The 19,720-nt window shown below is 34.3% G+C and overlaps 1 protein-coding gene across 1 annotated transcript in view; it reads left to right on the forward strand.

Annotated features, from left to right (window-relative positions):
- The window catches only part of LOC128237776 (uncharacterized), a 105,462-nt gene that overhangs the window by 27,058 nt on the left and 58,684 nt on the right, over nt 1-19,720 (forward strand). The window contains exons 18-22 of the mRNA XM_052953361.1: nt 8,355-8,522; nt 8,780-8,944; nt 9,123-9,287; nt 15,558-15,722; nt 18,139-18,303. Coding sequence (XP_052809321.1) covers nt 8,355-8,522; nt 8,780-8,944; nt 9,123-9,287; nt 15,558-15,722; nt 18,139-18,303 — 828 coding nt within the window. The remainder of the gene's footprint in view (nt 1-8,354; nt 8,523-8,779; nt 8,945-9,122; nt 9,288-15,557; nt 15,723-18,138; nt 18,304-19,720) is intronic.

Consider the following 19,720-nt stretch of genomic DNA (forward strand, 5'->3'; position numbering starts at 1 on the left):
ATTGTAATTATACGGTTCACTGATTAGCCTCGGAGGGTATTGTATTGTATATTTTATTGAGATTTTATACAATGGTTCTCATTCTACTTAAATGACCAAGTAAGATAACACTTTTTGCTTTAAATTCAGATAATGGCCCTTTTGTATTCGACATAGAAATCTGGTTAAGGTTTTGCTTAGGTACTCACTTTTAAGTCAATACCTCAGCGAATACATCATGTATTGCATTGAAACTTCATACACAGGCTCCCAACCATTCAACCTTCTTAATTAATCAAGTAAGATAACTTGATCTTGCATGTTATATAATTTTTGCACCTTTATTATTCGACTTAGAAATTCTGGTTAAGGTAATGCATGTTAGCACACATAGGTTAATATCTCAGCAACTATTTGATGCATTGCATGTAGACTTCATACAATGGTACTCAACCACCCAACCTTCTTAATTAATCAAGATAGATAACTCTATCTTGCATATTATATAATGTTTTCCCCTTTATTATACGACTTATAATCTGGTTAAGGTAATGCATGTTAGCACACATAGGTTAATATCTCAGCAACTATTTGATGCATTGCATGTAGACTTCATACAATGGTACTCAACCACCCAACCTTCTTAATTAATCAAGATAGATAACTCTATCTTGCATATTATATTATTTTTCCCCTTTATTATACGACTTATAATCTGGTTAAGGTAATGCATGTTAGCACACATAGGTTAATATCTCATAAACTACTTGAGGTATTGCATTGAGACTTTATACAATGGTACTCAACCATCCAACCTTCTTAATTAATCAAGTTAGATAACTCTATCTTGCATATAATATATATTTTGCCCCTTTATTATTCGACTTAGAAATTCTGGTTAAGGTTTTGCATGTTTAAGCACATATAGATTAATATCTCAACAACTACTTTTTTATTGAATTTAGACTTAATACAGTGATCCATGCATGTTTCGCCAAACCTTTTCAACTTTACACTGAAAAGCGTCGGAATAGTCGAGCGCGCTGTCTCTGTGACAGCTCTTGTTTTTTTTTCTTTTGATGAATTTCATCCAAATTTCACAGAAAGGATATTATTTTACTTGCATGAGACTAAAACCTGTATCTCATATATTCTTTAAAACACCCTGGTGGAAAGTTATTTAATTTTCACTATTCTGCACAATGAAACACCTTGTTTTGACCATAACAAGGTCATTTTTGTTTTGATAAGATAAATATGGTTTTGAAGAACAGGTATCATAAAGCTTCATGTCATATTTACCTTTTAGAAAATGAGCTTATTTTTGTCAAATCAGAACTCACTTATGCCCCCATCACACTAGGCCACAGTCCCACTACCTCCTCAAAAATCTGGCAGGAAGCGGTCAGAACATGGTCAGAACATGGTCAACATAGAAGGAACGCAGTAGATACCGATAAGGAAGTAGTATGGTCATTATGGATGTGAAGAACTGTGAACAATTTAAAAAATAATGTAGTGAGGATGTCATTTAAAACATTACAATGTTCATGACAGAAGTTTATCATTTTGAGTTTCTAAACATTATTTGGTAATGTATTGCAAAGGGAGGCAAATGCTGCATGGTGTTTGAATAAGTGTGGTACACATTCCATACACCTACACTAATATAAAACGACATCGAATTCGTTAACAAAATGGTTATTATATCATTTATAAAAAACATGATTTTCTCTTAAACAAAATAAATTATTCTTACTTTATGTATAGTCATTTAGGATGGATGTGAAAATGTTTGAACAGGTTTAAAAAATAACGTAGTGAGGACGTGGTCAAATCAGAATGTAATAAGAACATATTAACAATGGCATTGACGTAGAGTCGGCATTACTAGAACCTAGTTGGAACTTGATTGACCCAGTGCAAACATGGGAAGTATAATTGAATAGCGTTCTCATTGTGTTGTCTCTAGGTTGTCATTGTGTTCTTGATAAGTTAATGGAGTTTCTCTCCATGCTTTTTCTATGACTAAAGTACATGTGTGCCACGTTATAGAAGACCTTGTTCAGTTGTTAACACGTTATTTCGGTGCTTAACATGACTTAGACATGTGTGAACCAGGTTCTTACCATGCACTGTCAGGTTCTGAACAGTGATCAATATAAATACTGGAGTCAACACCCCTATTACTTCATTTTAAACTGTAAATGACTGGTTATAAGACGATATCAATTATAAGATGCCGGCCAAAAATATATGTGAAAAACTTGAGAAAAAACCTTTTAATCCATGTTATGGGTTATAAGACACATTGAAAAAATATTAAAATTGTCTGCCACCATTGGCCACCATGTTTGTTGACAGTGACAAAAAAATACGATAGTTATTTTAAGCCATGCGTTACAAATACAAAGCAAAATATTCTTTCTGACGGTTTATCGTAAACGATAACTTGTCGAGAATAAAAAGTTTTGTAAAGCAGAAACCTTTTATTGTACGTGTTTCTTCTCAAAATGTCAACACCTACTTGAAAGTATAAAGAACGTGGCAAAGTGCGATTAAAACAAGACTTTTATCGCAACAGTTTGTACTATTGGTATGTTAAACTGCTAAAAGGCAGTGTGAGCTTTTTTCACCTTATCATAATACCACCGACCAAAATATTTCGACAGTGCACAGCTATGCTTCTTAACATACATGTTTAATTATTGTTTTTATACCAAATACTTAACTGAATAATTTTAATCTTACAATAATGAAAATTTAAAATAATAATGTTTTAGGATATACCGTATCCCGATCTTCAACTGCATTTTAACCCGTATAAACTCAATCCAGATGATGTGAGTGACATCCCTTTCAACATAAATCTAAACAAACTATTTTTTTCACCATTTATTTCTCTGAAGAGCCAATTTCGGCCTGAAATCAACCTCAGAAAAAATGTCAAAAGGCATTTTTAGCTCCACTGGCCGAAGGCCATTGTGCTTATGTCGTCACAGATTGTCCGTCGTGAGTGCGTGCGTGCGTGCGTGCGTGCGTAAACTTTTACTTTAAACGACATCTCCTCTGAAACTGATAAGCGGATTTTGACAAAACTTCACAGGAATGTTCCTTTGGTGGTCCTTTACCAAAATTGCTCAAATGGTTCCGGTCCATTGCACAATATGGCCGCCAGAGCTAAAAATAGCAAAATCTTTAAACGACATCTCCTCTGAAACGGTTCGGCAGATTTTGATGAAACTTGACAGTAATGTTCCTTGGGTGGTCCTTTATTAAAATTGCTCAAATGGTTCTGGTCCATTGCACAATATGGCCGCCACAGCTAAAAATAGCAAAATCTTTAAACGACATCTCCTCTGAAACGGATAGGCAGATTTTGATGAAACTTGACAGAATTGTTCCTTGGGTGGTCCTTAACCAAAATTGCTCAAATGGTTCCGGTCCGCTGCACAACATGGCTGCCAGGGCAAAAAAATAGAAAAACCTTTAAAGAACATCTTCTCAGAAACCGATGATCAGATTTTGATGAAACTTAACAGAAATGTTCCTTGGATGGTCCTTTATCAAATTTGCTTCAATGGTTTCGGTCCACTGCACAAGATGGCCCCCAGAGGTAAAAATAGAAAAACCTTTAAACGACTTCTCCTCAGAAACCGATGATCGTATTGCAATGAAACTTGACAGAAATGTTACTTGGGTAGTCCTTAACCAAAATAGCCCAAACAGTTCTGGTCTGCTGCACAACATGGGCACCAGAGCTAAGAATAGAAAAAAACGTTAAACTACATCTTCTCAGAAACCGATTATCAGATTTTGATGAAACTTTACATAAATGTTCATCGGGATGCCCTTTAACCAAAATTCCCCAAATGGTTCCGGTCCGCTGCGCAACATGGCTGCGAGAGTTAAAAATAGAAAAACCTTTAAGGACTTCTCGTCCGCAGTCTTCACGAAAAACATTTTAACCTACTAGCCAGTTGGACTAGCATAATGGCATATTTTACTAGTCCGAATGACAATCTAGTAGTCCGACTATTTTGCCACATTATAAAACTGTATGCTTGAGGTAAATACCTATTTCAATTGAGCAGCTTGCAGTTTGAGTAAACATTTCTTTATTATGATGCTCATGCAGTGATAGGGAGTGACATCCTTCTGTTGGGAATAGTGCTCCTTGTTTTTCAGAACCTATGGGTACTATGTAAAAACAAAAGGCATCTTGCTTTAATAGACTGTAATAATATCAACATGGTTAGAAAAGAAATGCCATGCTTTAATAGCTTTGATTACATTTTACTACTGAATTACCTCCCTTTAATAGAAAAAAAAATAATGTCTTAATTTTTCACGTATAGCATCTTTAAATAATTTTTAAACAATAATAATTTATGAGTAAACATATAAGCATAAAGTTCTCACAAAAAGATCAATTTAAAAACCTTACATTTATACATAGGAAAGTATATATAGACTGAACATTAATTTTCGTTTAAGTGACATTCTGAAAGTTTATGAAACAGCTATTTTTAGTAACTTAAATGGCCGAAAAGTGTAAGTGAAACACCAAGTCGATTCTATCTCGTCAGTTCTTGTTAAGGTTAGATATTTGCTTCATTAAATCTATTCAGATTAAATGTTAACCGATGATCAGATTTTGATAAAACTTGACAGAAATGTTCCTTGGGTGGTCATTAACCAAAATTTGTTAAATGGTTCCAGTCCACTGCACACCATGGCTGCCAGAGCTAAAAAATAAAAAAAACTTTATACGACTTGTCGTCGAAACTGATGACCTTTTTTCGATAAAACTTGACAGAAATGTTTGTTTGGTGCTCCTTTACTCAAATTGCCCAAATCATTTCGGTCCACTGCACAACATGGCAGCCAGAGCTATTAAAGTAAAAAAAAAATGAAATAACTTCTCCTCAAAAATTGATGATTGTATTTCTATGAAACTTGACGAAAATGTTCGTTAGGTGGTCTTTGCTTGAACCTTTTGGCCAGTGGAGCACAGGCACTGATGTGCCTCTTGTTTTTACATCAAAATCTCATGGAAAAAAGTGCAGCCGTTTACAGTACCAAAACTAGATCAGACATTGTGAAACTTCAGAAAAAGTCGCGTTCATTTGGACAGAGTCAGCCTCTGATATATAAAGAAAATTTGCCGGTCCGACAATATTTGTTTGAAAATTTGCTTTTTCAAAGCCAGTGTGTTGCTTATTTTACATTTACAAGAATTAAAAACATATAAGGGTATTTACCAGTTAAACTTGAACACAAATAACAGTTCACAGAGCTTTATTCTTTCTGTTTGCCAGGTTTTGCCCTGGAATTAAAAAAAATTGACTCTCGCACTCAATCGTAATGAAAATTCTGATTGGTTGGCAATTTGTATTATTCAGACCGTACTGGTACCGTTTTTATAATCAAATAACATATTCCAAAGGATAAGATTATTGTTTAGTACTCTATCATTTAAAATATTCCAATGTTCATGACAATTTTCTTTATCATTTTGAGATTCAAAACATCGCGCGATATATACATAATAGTAAACATTATAATTTTTGTTATTTATGGTAATGTATTGCAAAGGGAGGCAAATGCTGCATGGTGTTTGACCTAGTGCGGTACGCATTCCGAAATCTACACGAATGGAAAACGACATGGGATTTGTAAACAAAATGGTTATTTGACAATATCATTGATAAAAACACAATTTTTTGTTAAACAAAATAAATTATTCTTACTTTTAAGTGGTGTTTGATAATTGATAAAGATTAAATCTTCATTATTTTTTACATCTGGTCGTGAAAACTGTCGGTCAGAAATTTAGTCGGACCGAGTTAAAATTTACCAGTCAGGACCATTGGACCGACGGTTTTCACGATGTCTGCTAGATATGAATGAAAAATTGGCCAGTTATACATCGAACACTGTAATTCAATCACTATCACATTTACAAATAAATTCAAGTCATAAGAAAGTAATGAGGACGTGATAAGCACTTAGTTAGCGCATAGTGCAATCATCCTGATGGTAGTAGTTAAGATTCAGTGATCATCGACATTGCCAGGACATAGTGCAGTCTTCATGGTTTTCATCTAGTGTGATGGGCGTATTCGCTTTTTAATGCCCATTTCACTTTAGTCCTTGCCCAATTTAAATGTCAGCTAATGAAATAAAACTTAGAGTTCTATCAAATTATATGCCATTTCCACCAAACTTCAACTTGATTGGCCGTTAAGTTACCCTTGGACTATTAGTAGCTAATTTGTGATGGCCATTTATACTGATGAAGAAATTTCTTCCCAATGAAAAATTCAAGGTCATGACCACAGAAATTTTCTTTCATCCATCTCTGAGCAAAGATTCTCTATATGCTTAGAGATAAATGAAAGAAAACTTCTGTACATTATATCTTAACAGCTTTCTCCTTAACCTCCTATTTATGCAAATTAATCGGTTCACTTTGATTGTAATCAGACTTAATTTCCTGTAGACTATATGCACATTTAATTGCCAGCAAATGATTAAAAAATTGACGGGCGAGCGGGAGGACGGACGGGCGGGCGTCAAACATTGGTTTCTGTTGAATAGCTTTAGTTAGCATTGATAGATATTGATGAAACTTGGTGTGTAGGTAGGTTATGGGAAGAGCTAGCTTGAGATTGCTTTTGAGGGGTGTGTGGCTAAGGTCAAGGTCACTGTTATTAAAAATAGAAAAATGGTTTCTGCCCACTAACTTTAGTTAGCATTGATAGATATTGACGAAATTTGGTGTGTAAGTTGCTTATGTGAAGAGCTAGCTTGGAATTGCTTTTGAGTGGGGAGGGGCTAAGGTCAAGTTCACTATTACTTAAAATAGAAAAATGGTCAAGGTCACTGTTACTTACAATAGAAAAATGGTTTCTGCCCAATAACTTTAGTTAGCATTGACAGATATTGATGAAACTTGGTGTGTAGGTAGCTTATGTGAAGAGCTAGCTTGGGATTGCTTTTGATGAGGGTGGGGCTAAGGTCAAGGTCGCCTGTTACTAAAAATAGAAAAATGGTTTCTGCCCAATAATTTTAGTTAGGATTGATAGATATTGACGAAAATTGGTATGAAGGTAGCTTATGTGAAGAGCTAGCTTGGGATTGCTATTGAGGGGGGAGGGGCTAAGGTCAAGGTTACTGTTACTTAAAATAGAAAAATGGTTTCTGCCCAATAACTTTAGTTAGCATTGACCGTTATTGATGAAACTTGGTGTGTAAGTTGCTTATGTGAAGAGCTAGCTTGGGATTGCTTTTAAGTGGGGAGGGGCTAAGGTCAAGGTCACTATTACTTAAAATAGAAAAATGGTCAAGGTCACTGTTACTTAAAATAGAAAAATGGTTTCTGCCCAATAACTTTAGTTAGCATTGACCGATATTGATAAAACTTGGTATGTAGGTAGCTTATGTACAGAGCTATCTTGGGATTGCTTTTGAGGGGGGAGGGGCTAAGGTCAAGGTCGCCTGTTGCTAAAAATAGAAAAATGGTTTCTGCCCAATATCATAAATTAGCATTGATAGATATTGATGAAACTTTGTGTGTAGGTAGCTTATGTGAAGAGCTAGCTTGGAATTGCTTTTGAGTGGGGAGGGGCTAAGGTCAAGGTCACTATTACTAAAAATAGAAAAATGATTTCCGCCAACAGTAATTTTCAGTTATGTCTCTTTTTGATAAAAGTAAAGATAAAGTCATACAACAAATTAATTGGCTATAATTTCTGATTGCCCATAACAAAAACCTGGTTTCGTCGCATTGCGGCGCTTCTAGTATTATTTGTTAGATAAAAATGTTGTTCCTATAATAATGGCAAAATGTAAGTGAAAATACCACTGACTTTATTTATCTAGGCATAAAGCTACATTCATGAAACTTGTTGTTTAGTGAGATAAAGCCTGTAAAAAAGTTTGTGTGTCATGTTTGTTTGTTGTTGGGCACAACATGTGGTTGCTATGACAACAGAAATATTGTGAATGTCTTTTCCATCCATCAGAAAAAAAAGATCATGCAAATAGTCAGTAAGTTTTAAAGTAAGTTATATTTATTTGTGTGTACAATTGTGCGTGGTTTGGGGCCAATAGGGATATAAGTTGGATTTTTGGAATTAATGTTTTCATGGCAACAAAGAAGACTATTATATTGCTAGTAGGTATAAATGACTTGATGAACAATGTTGCTTTAGCCATCTTTCCAGATGAACCTTTCCTAATGACCTAAAAAAACTTTTTGTTGTTCAAAGCTAACCATATCTTGGAAAAACTGCTTATCTCTGTCTCGAATTCCAACCAAGCCAATACCACATTCTTTCAGCTTACTTTTGATTCTATGATCTTTTCAGTCGGCACCTCCATAGGAGGATCTTGTACAGTGCCTGCCAGCACCGGTTCAAGTGGCTCCCCCTGTAGTTCCCCTGCCTCACAATGTACAGGGTCTAGTGGCGAGGGTCTTGGAAAGTGTTCTTGCTCGGATCAAAATTACCAGTCTGCCACAAACATGTGCAGTCCAAGTATTAACTCTATGTAACACTATTTACTATGATTTACAATTTACATTTAATAATTCATTTTCGCACTGATTTTGTTCAAACTTGGTTATAATGAAAGAAGAATTGCAACAAAATGTACCAGTCCCAATGAACTAAAATCCCTACTGGTTCAGAGAAATCCAAATGAGCAAAACTGCTTATTTCTTTGTCATGGTTTCAGACCTTGTTATCACCACAAACTTTAGCCTCTCTGTTGATTCTGTGTATCATCTTTTCAGTTGGCACCACCATAGGAGGGTCCTGTACAAAACCTGGCACCGGCTCAATTGGCTCCGCCTGTAGTGCCCCAGCCTCACAATGTACAGGGTCTAGTGGCGAGGGTGCTGGAAGGTGTTCTTGCTTGAGTGGAAACTACCAGTCGGCCACAAATGTGTGCAGTACAAGTATGAGGTTTACTTAACAATGTGATCTACAATTTAAGTTTAATGTTACCTTTTTCACATTTTTTTTTTTTTCAAAATGTTTAATATTGAAAAGAAGCACTTTCTTTGTCATGGTTTCAGACCTTGTTATCACCACAAACTTTAGCCTCTCTGTTGATTCTGTTTATCTTCTTTTCAGTTGGCACCACCATAGGAGGGTCCTGTACACAACCTGGCACCGGCTCAAGTGGCTCCGCCTGTAGTGTCCAAAACTCACAATGTACAGGGTCCATTGGCGAGGGTCTTGGAAAGTGTTCTTGCTCGGATCAAAATTACCAGTCTGCCACAAACATGTGCAGTCCAAGTATGAACTTTACTTCACAAAATGATCTACAATTTCCAATAAATAATACATTTTGGCACTGACTGACAAGTTATGACCCCTCATTGACTTAGGAACTTTAGGATAAAGTTTAAGGGCTCATTGTGTTTGGTTTAAGTTTTGTGGCAAGTTGAGATTTACACTAATTACTTTAATACCCTTGATTCAATTGACTTAATACTTCACACAGTTGTTTATGGCCAATGCACAAATAGGTAACAAAACTCCATATAATCCTAAATTTCATACAAATTATGGCCTTTATTCAACTTAAAAAGTTAGGTTATAGTTTTTGGGCATTTTTGGGTTGAAACTCAGAACTTAAATATTACTCATTCAATGGCTTTCATACTTTAAACAATAGCCAACGCACAAAATTAGGTTACATAAGTCCATATTAACTCTTAAGACAAATTTGGCCCTTGATTGACCATTTTTGAAAAATCGTTGTCAATTGATTGTCGTTGGAGGCCTTGGTTAAAGTTTGCGTTTAGGTTATTTACATGGAAACTATCAAAGCAATCAGTTTGTAACTTGGGGAATGTGTTCATATAATAGCCTTCTTCACATTGTATCTGAAAGATGCTGAGTCTCAGGGTTCCCACTGGCGATCGCCATTTGTGACAAAATCGCAAAAGGCAAAAGTGGCGACAACTTTTCAAATTTGGCGAATTTATGGAGACAACGATTATTTTTGAAAATATTTTCTTAAAATGACGTAAGCAGTGCCCAGGCGGCCTACATGATAATCGATTCTGTCACTGTCATAAATCAAGCGCATCTGCTGATGCAAATCTGATAATAAGGGCAAGCAGTCACAGCCCAGTCAACACCTCGCTAATATTGCGGAATTTTATTATGTCTCTTATTAGTAAACGATTTTAAGATTTAGCTAAACAGCTTTGTTGTTGCGTAATTAACGTGTTAGTTTTAAAAATGCAAATCATAGAATTTGAGGTTGACGGAAAGACACATGATATGCAAATTTCATAATGACATTTACGCGCTAAAAATAGATTTGCTTTCGGTTTGGTCGCAATTTGTAATTGCTATAAATGCAACCTTTTAGGGGGTTAGAAAGTGTCAAAAAGATTAACAGAAGTATTGGGTATGCTTACAAATAAATAGAACTAAATCCCATTTAATAAGGCTTCCAATAAATTGGCTGGAGTAAAGTGTAGACATTATTTTATTAGGACAGTATGGCCTTGTTTGACAATGTATATTTCTTTGAGTTTCCATTTATTTTAAATTTATCTCATAATTTCATAATTGTATTCTTTAATTCTATAACACTTTTGTATGCAGACATTAGACTGAAATCAACATATTGATGTTTATGTCGCATTTTTGGCAATATTTTTTAATTTATATCCTTGTCCATATATTTTGTCAATAGATAAACAATTTGCTAATATGCTTCATGTACAACAATATTATATTATGGTCGCATGACAATGTGCTAAATAAATGCAATTTAAGGCTCTTAAAAAGCTTAAATCCCATGAGCTTCAAGGGGCTTTGCCCCCTCTCAATCCCCACAAGGGCGCTGCCCTGGACCCGTAAAGGGACCTTTCGCGGCCCCCTTAACCCCCTGCGAAAAAGTGGCGACAACTTGTAAGAACCCTGGGGGAAGCCTGAGTCTCACCTGTTTTTTGGGGTAAAAAACATGAATTTTGATAGATTTTGGTTGATTTTGACAATTGGACATAGCTTGTTCTTTTTTAGCTCTACTGGCCAAAGGCCAGAAGAGCTTATGCGATGGTAATGTGTATGTCGTATGTGCGTCCGTTCGTCAGTGCTTGCGTCGGTGCATCTGTAAACAATTGCTTGTGAACACGATACAGTCTTCAGTTTTGATTGTATCTCGATGAATCTTGTACAGTATTTAGATATCCACCAGAGCTCGGTTCTTTTTGAAAACCAGCCAAATCTGCCCATGCATGCCTAGATTATGGCCCTTGAAAGTATAAAAAAAATGTTATTTTTAGCCAAGTCTATTTTTAGCCAAATTTACATGTAAAGTCTAGGATTAAAGGGAGGCAACTTTTTTTTTGGTTGTGCAGTTGGTTTTGTGTCGTACTCTCCCTTGCCCTTGTTAAAAGATATCAAAATTACAGTTTAAAGGGGTTGGTTAATTTTTAGCTCTATTGGCCAAAGACCAGAAGTGTCTGTCGTTCGCGCATCCATCTAAACACAATTGCTTGTGAATGTTTGTTCAAATAAATCGCCCCAGGTGTCATTACTGGCCACGTCCCCTGGTTCACAGGTTTGGTATATTTAAATTGGGAAATGTTTGAAAATCTTTTTGTGTGTTCGTGCAGCTATCTTAACACAATTGCTTGTGAATGATTGTTCAAATTATGCCCCTGGGGTCATAACTGGCCACGCCCCTGGAATCACAGGTTTGGTATACATAAATTGGGAAATGTTTTAAAATCTTTTGTCTGAAACAGCTATGTAGACCCTTGCTATTTTGAATAAGGCATAATTTAGTGGTCCACTACCATGGTTGTTCAAATTATGCCCCTGGGGTCAAAACTGGTCCTGCCCCGGGGGTCACAAGTTTCCTAGAGACTAATTATTACTCCCCATTTAATGGGGAGACATATTATTTTTGCCCTGTCCATCAGTCTGTCTGTACGTCACACTTTGTTTCCGCTTAGTAACTAAAGAATGCTTGCACCCAGGAACTTCATACTTGGTATGCTAGTTGGTCATGACCAGTTAAGATGAACCCTATTGATTTTAGGATCAGTAGGTCAAAGGTCAAGGTTGCCTTGACCTTGAGGTGAAGAAACAGTTACTGCTCAGTAACTAAAGAATGCTTCCACCCAGGAACTTCATACTTGGTAAGCAAGTTGGTCATGACTAGCAGATGACCCATATTGATTTTGTGATCAGTCTGTCAGTCACTCAGTAAGTCTGTATGTCACACTTAGTTTCCGCTCAATAAATAAATTTTGAGATCAAAATGTCAAAGGTCAACGTTACCTTCAGGTAAAAAATGAAATGTTGGCGGTGACCTTAAGCTTAAAAATGGTTTCTGCTAAATAACTAAAGAACGCTTGTACCCAGGAACTTCATGCTTGGTATGCTTGGTATGCTAGTTGGTCATGACTAGTAGATGACTCCTATTGATTTTGAGATCAGTAGGTCAAAGGTCAAGGTCACCATGACCTTGAGGTAAAGAAACAGTTTTCATGACTAGTAGAAAAAGAAAACAACTCGAACTATGTTTGATGTCTTCACGGTTCCTGAAGCGAAGAAACACAAAGCAAATAAGACTCACAGAGGAAAAGGCTAACACCAGAGGTTGTGGATGACCTGCTTGTCATCAAATAAGAGGGGGGAGATATAAACAAATTCAATTTCAATGAGGCCTTGGTGCATTGGAGGAATGCAAAACAGAGGAAAATGTTCCTGGGTGTGGAGGGTTATAAAGCATAACAACACATTGACATGTGAAACTGTTTATCAACATATAACATTGTGTCTCATTTGTGCCATGTTTATAGTTTTGTTCTAAATGATAAATGGTTCTGTCCAATATTTGAGAATACCGATGTCATGTGGATGTTACACCATGTATATAATGGGTAAATAAAACACTTTCATTTACAAGTTTTCATTTTTCCCCTGGCAAAGATCATGGCCCTTCACTTTTGAAAATGGCCCATAATTTTCATGACTGCTGGGCAATCGGCCCCATCTTTTTCAATCCTTGGCAGAACACTGCAGTATAAAAGGTCAAAATTTTAAGTCACTGATCTTTTATTAGGCTTTAATGGGTGCTGTTAATGATGATACAGAAATTGAACCATTTCTGTTTTAATTTATAACATTTTTCCAAGATTTGAAGGGTTACTATCATTTTAATGTTAGACTCTATAGTCATCGTGTTTAATGGTTCAATCTTATCTTGTTGCTGAATATACAAGGAAATCATTGATTTCTATAGGAAGAATCACATGGCACATCTCCAGTCCATTTGTCAAAGAGAACTTGATTTTAACTTTAATTTTTAAACAGGATTTTTCTCAGAAATTGGCAAAAGCTCTTTCTTCAAGGGAGTTTGAAAGTCCCTTGACTTCAAGGTGGCAAAGAGATCTCATCAAACTTAACGACGCATTAGAAATTGATGTGAAATACAATTTAATGATGCAACTGTACTTATATTATACATTTTGAAGAGAATCAGCATAATTATAATTAATGCCATGAACTCTTTGTTTGCTGTGCAAACTTAAATGGCATATTTATCGTTTTTGAAGAATGTTTATGTGTCTATCTTAAAACATAATTGCAAAAACAAACACAACATGGTTGTCCAGATTTGTAATTTATTGAAATATCTTATAAAAAAATTGATTATAGTATAAAAAAATATGTTGCTAGTGCTTAAAATTATCTAAATGACCATAAAAGTACTCTGAACATACCCTTGTTCTTTTTGTTTTGATAAGCACATGCCATTGCATTTCCTGTGATTAAAACGAAACTTTTGTCTAGAAATTTAAATGTAAATGGAATCTAATGTTTGATGATGCCTGTGTACAAAAATCATTTTTTACAAATCCAAAATCAAAGTAATTGCCTATATACAGTTGCAAAAGGTGTTAAAGTGATTAAGGTAGATGTATAGTCCTTTCAAACTTTTTACTAAAAGCAGGGTTATTGTTTATTATGAATGATCGCCATATTAAAATAGGTTTTAATTATATTAACGATTTGATTTATCCATATAATGATTGTACTCAACACGGCTGATATAATAATGGTAGGCACGATTCCGTGCGTGTGTGTGTGCGTGCGTCCGTCCGACATTGATTTCTTTGCATCTCCTCTTACATTTCTCATGCGATTTCTACCAAACTTTTACAGATTGATGATCATAAAGTGAAGCAGCGCATATTGTCGGGCTTTCCCGATTTGACCATTTTTGAAAGAGTTATTGCCCTTTGCTTATTTTACATTTAAAATTGGTTTCTTCGCAACTCCTCTTACGGTTTTCATATGATTTCTACCAAACTTTCACAGATTGATGATCATAAAGTGAAGCAGCGCATATTATCGGTATTTCCTGACTTGACCATTTTTGAAAGAGTTATTGCCCTTTGCTTATTTTACATTTAAAATTGGTTTCTTCGCAACTCCTCTTACGTTTTTCATGCGATTTCTACCAAACTTTCACAGATATATGATCATAAAGTGAAGCAGCGCAATATATATTGTCTGGCTTTTGCGATTTGACCATTTTTGAAAGAGTTATTTCCCTTTTTTTACATTTTAAATTGTCATCTTCACAACTCCTCTTACATTTTTTATGCAATTTCTACCAAACTTTCACAGATTGGTGACTATATAGTGACACAGCGCATATTATCGGGCTTTCGCGATTCAACCATTTTTTAAAGAGTTATTGCCCTTTTTTTATTTTACATTTAAATTTGATTTTTTTGCAACTCCTTACATTTATACTATATAGTGACACAGCGCATATTGTCAGGCTTTTGCAATTTGACCTTTTTTGAAAGAGTTATTGCCCTTTCTTAATTTTACGCATTTCTTATGTTCCTGAGAAACTACCCTTGTCATTGATTGGCTTTCGTTACAAAAAATGTCCCCATGAGGCGGGGGATATAGCTGTCTGTGACCGCTCTTGTTCTTATTTATATTCATAAGGAAAAAAATATTTTTCACTCTTTGCTCGAACCAGGTTAAATGAAAACTGACAAAATTATATATTTTTATTTTTTTCCGCTTGCTCGCTCCAATTTTTTTTGACAAAAATCCGAGGAACGAAACATTAATTTGGTGTGGTCTTATTGGTTTTTAGCTTGACTATTTGAAGAATAGGTGGGCTATATTACTCACCCCAGCGTCGGCTTCGGCGTCCGGTTAAAGTTTTAGGGCAAGTTGGGATTTTCACTTATAAGTCCAATACCCTTCATTCAATTGACTTAATACTTCACACAGTTGTTCAGGGCCATCACATGATGAGGTTAGATAACTCCATATTATTCTTTACACAGATTATGGCCCCTGATTGACTATGGAACTTAGGTTAAAGTTTTAGGGCAGGTTGGGATATTTATTAATAACTTCTATACCCTTTGTTCAATTGACTTAATACTTCACACAGTTGTTCAGGACCATCACACAATGAGGGTATTTGTTTGTTGTGGATTCTAACCTCTCCAAGACCATTTATATTATGCTTACAGTGGATTTTGTTTTTCATCCTTTCAGTTGGCACCTCCATAGGGGTCTCATGTACAAAACCTAGCAGTGGCTCAATTGGCTCCCCCTGTAGTGCCCCTGCCTCACAATGTACAGGGACCAGTGGCGAGGGTGCTGGAACGTGTTCTTGCTTGAGTGGATATTACCCGTCGGCTACAAACGTGTGCAGTACAAGTATGGACTTTACTTATCAAATATGATCTACAATTCAAATTTAATGTTAATTTGATGAATATATAAATTTATATATATATATATATATATATATATATATTATGAATATATATAAATTTTGTTTTACAATAAGATATTTCTGACATTTGTACTAAGATCATTTTCATTCTTCAAATTTGATATCATTCAGTAACTTTGCCTATCATCTTAGCCTTAACCTCCTGGGCCCATATATTCATTTAAGACCTAAGAATAAAAGATGGAGTTAGTTCAAAATTGGCTTTTAATTTATTGAATCTCAATTTTCTCAATGTGTCAGTTTTGTTTTTAATCTTACTGAGTTTTCCTCTTTTTATATTAAGACCAATCTGTTTGATTTAATCCCCTGCTCTGGTCAAATTTCATGCATTATTTATGTCAAATTTTTAACAGTGGAATGTGATATAAGGTACTGAACAGATTTGATGTCTTTTAAAATAATTTTTTTTTTCATAAAGACAACTTTTTTGGTATTAAAATAAGCGGTTTGTCACGTCATATTTTTTGCGATTTTTTATACAAGTAGGCCATTATGAGACAGACTTCACTTCTCTCACAATAGGATCTATATGTCTAAGAAATTTGAAGTCAATACATTTTAGACTTCAATTTAATATGCGATGTAAAGTGTTTTTACACATTTCAAATTAAAAAGGTAATAATTTTGAAAAAATAAAGCAAGAATTATACTCACATGTATGACATCATCATATGTTTCTGGCAACATTTGTTCAAAGTTTCATATGGAAGTCTTGACCTGTGTTTGAGTGTGTAATCAGTACCTCATTAGTTTGATGTTCTTCAATAAGAGACTAGCTCAAGAGGAGAATTTTTTGCTATTTTTTATGCTAGAGTTACGCACTTTATTGGTCATATATATTATGTGGAACCGGTATACTTAATTAAAATTAAAGAACTTCAGCAGTACTGTATGGATTTCTTTAAATGATAATTCCGTTGATATTTAGCAAGAACTAAAACAAAAGGTAAAAAAGGAAAGAAAATGAGTTTATTGCACAGCAGGAAATAGCAAACAAATTCATTGCATATAGTGATTAACAGTTCATGTGCATGTACATGTATGTTATCACAAGTTGAAAGAAAATAGAAAATGAAAAACAATATGATTAGGAATAAGGGGAAAATGATTAAATAATTACCAAAAACCAGAGCGTGATACAAATACATAATTTAATATATTCCAAAACCAGTATCGTAGATTTATAACTTGAAAAGAAGAAAAGTAAATGAGCAGTTATGAGCACTGACAGAAAAATAATAATCAAACATACAGATTTCAGAGAAATTAGTACAAAACGAATTTCTATGAAACAGATAAAGAACATATAATTCAGTAAAACAATAACCACACATAAGGATTCCCGTAAAACGATTCAAGTACATTAAATTTCAGTGAATTTCATACAGCACACACAGATCAAACATTCTTAAACAAGAACACCAGAAGTTTTAATTAGCTATTCAATATTTTTTTTATTTAAATAACTTATTTGCCGGAATAACTGAATTGAAAACGTGCCCTTTCTAATATTCATGCATCTGTCATGGTTCTCAATTTAATGCAAAATCTTGGTAACATAACCGGTGCGTTATTTAATGTATTTAGTGTGACAAAAAAATTTGCCACATTCCATCCTGCAGCGCTGTGGTTATGCGTTGTACTGGCGGTAGTACAGGCTAGTAGAATGGCTGTAAACATATAAAAGGATTACGTAAGTGAATGAAGCACTGTATGACAGATATAACAAATGTGTAATTATATTTATCAAATGGATAAAAACAATGCCTTACTTGAAATTATTCAGTTTATCTCGATAAAATCCAACCGAAAAGAAATAGTCAACCCCACAACGATTACAGGATTTCTGATAAAATACAGTATTCATTTTATTTGAGGACATGGTTTATTATCAGAAAATATAATAGCAAAATAAAAGCAAAATACTTACCAAATTTGACCAGAAATAAAGCGCATATGATTGATTTTCTGTAATGTTCAGCAATAATTAAAAAGCAGAAATCGGAAACGTTTTTTATCCTCCGCCCACGTCATTTCCAGTAAGTGTTACAAATCTTCTGCGCCAATATTGTTCGATTAATTGAAAGGTTGTATACAAGTAAATTAACGTACCGAAGCCATTTCTCTATTCTTAGATGATAATTTGTGAAATGAATTTCATATTAGGTTTATATATCTTACAATCATTGCCATTTAATACACAACATGCAACAGTTAAGTTATAAAACTTCTCAAAAGCTCATATTTTAACTTTGTTTTTAAATGTTTGTATTTAATGGCAACTTTTTTGTTTAAAAATCCTTTGTAATACTACTGTTCTGTTCATAATCTTTTCAGTTGGCACCTCCATAGGGGCCTCATGTACAAAACCTAGCAGTGGCTCAAGTGGCAACCCCTGTAGTGCCACAAACTCACAATGTACAGGGTCCAGTGGCGAGGGTGCTGGAAAGTGTTCTTGTTTGTATCAATATTACCAGTCTGTCACAAATGTGTGCAGTCCACGTAAGCAGTTTAAATAACATATTGATATTCTATTTATGTTAGTGTTACCTTTTACCATTAATATTCTTAAAGGAGAATATAGGTTTGTGTTCATTACCTCTGTTGTATTGCTTCACAGATTCATGTTTATTGGGCAGGAGGTGAAAAAGGCAATGGTTTCCTTTCATTGATTATTAAAATACATTTACCATCTGACTGATACAACCACCTATGGTATTATAAATTTCACAGTTTTGATTCAGAATTCAAAATTTATGAAAAAAGGGTTGGACAATATCCTTTAATCATTAATCAGGGTGAGGAATCTCATGACTTAGAAGTTCACACATGGGTCACCACAGGTTACAATACAAATGATGTAAACAAACAAGTAAGGGATCTTAATTTCCAAAAAACTTTTTTGGCAGAAAAGATATGAAAATATTTATTAGCCTATGAAGGAAAGCATTGCATCTTACTACAAAATTTGTCATGTTGAAATTTTGGCCAAAGATTGAAAAACAAGCAAATCTAAAAAATCTCGAAGAGTAGAAGCAGGAAAATGCATACTCTTTTATAGGCTAAGAAATATTTTCATATCTTCTCTGTCAAACATGTTATTTAGAAATTAGTGTCACTTGTTTGTTGACATCAATTGTGACCAATTGTGAGAACCTTTTTATGTCACATGATTCCTCATCCTGTTAATAGAACAATCTTAATTCTAAATAAGCAAAAGTAAAATTTCCCAAACAATTTTAATGGTGATTGGTTAATTACTTGAAATGAACATTGATAAAATGTCCTAATTGAGAATTGATACAATATCTATGTGAAGTGGTAAACTATCTTAATTGAGAATTTGTAAAATACTAGTTTCTAATGAGAATTCAAAGTTAAATATTCCAATTGTGAAGTGTTAAAATTTCCGTATAGATTATATGTTAAATATCCTAACTGAAAAATACCGTGAATGAAAATAAGTACAATACCCTGACTGAGAATATGTAAATAACCCTTAATGAAGATTTGCAAAACAGCCTATTAAAAGGACATTTATAAAAAATCTTAAAAGAACATTTGTAAAATACCCTGAAAGAAGATTTGTAAAATACCCTAAAGAAAGATTTGTAAAATACCCTGAATGAATATTGGTAAAATACCAAGAAGGAAGATTTATAAAATATCCTAAAGTAAGTTTTTTAAAAATTTCCTGAAGGAAGATTTGTAAAAATACCTGAAAGAAGATTTATAAAATACCTTGAATGAATATTGGTAAAATAATTAAAATACTTTGAATGAATATTTGTAAAATACCCTGAAGGAAGATTTGTAAAATTTCCTGAAGGAAGATTTGTAAAATACCCTGAAGGAAGATTTGTAAAGTACCCTGAAGGAAGATTTGTAAAGTTTCCTGAAAGAAGATTTGTAAAATACC

This window comes from Mya arenaria, chromosome 6 (genome assembly GCF_026914265.1).
Source record: "Mya arenaria isolate MELC-2E11 chromosome 6, ASM2691426v1".
Lineage (NCBI taxonomy): Eukaryota > Metazoa > Mollusca > Bivalvia > Myida > Myidae > Mya > Mya arenaria.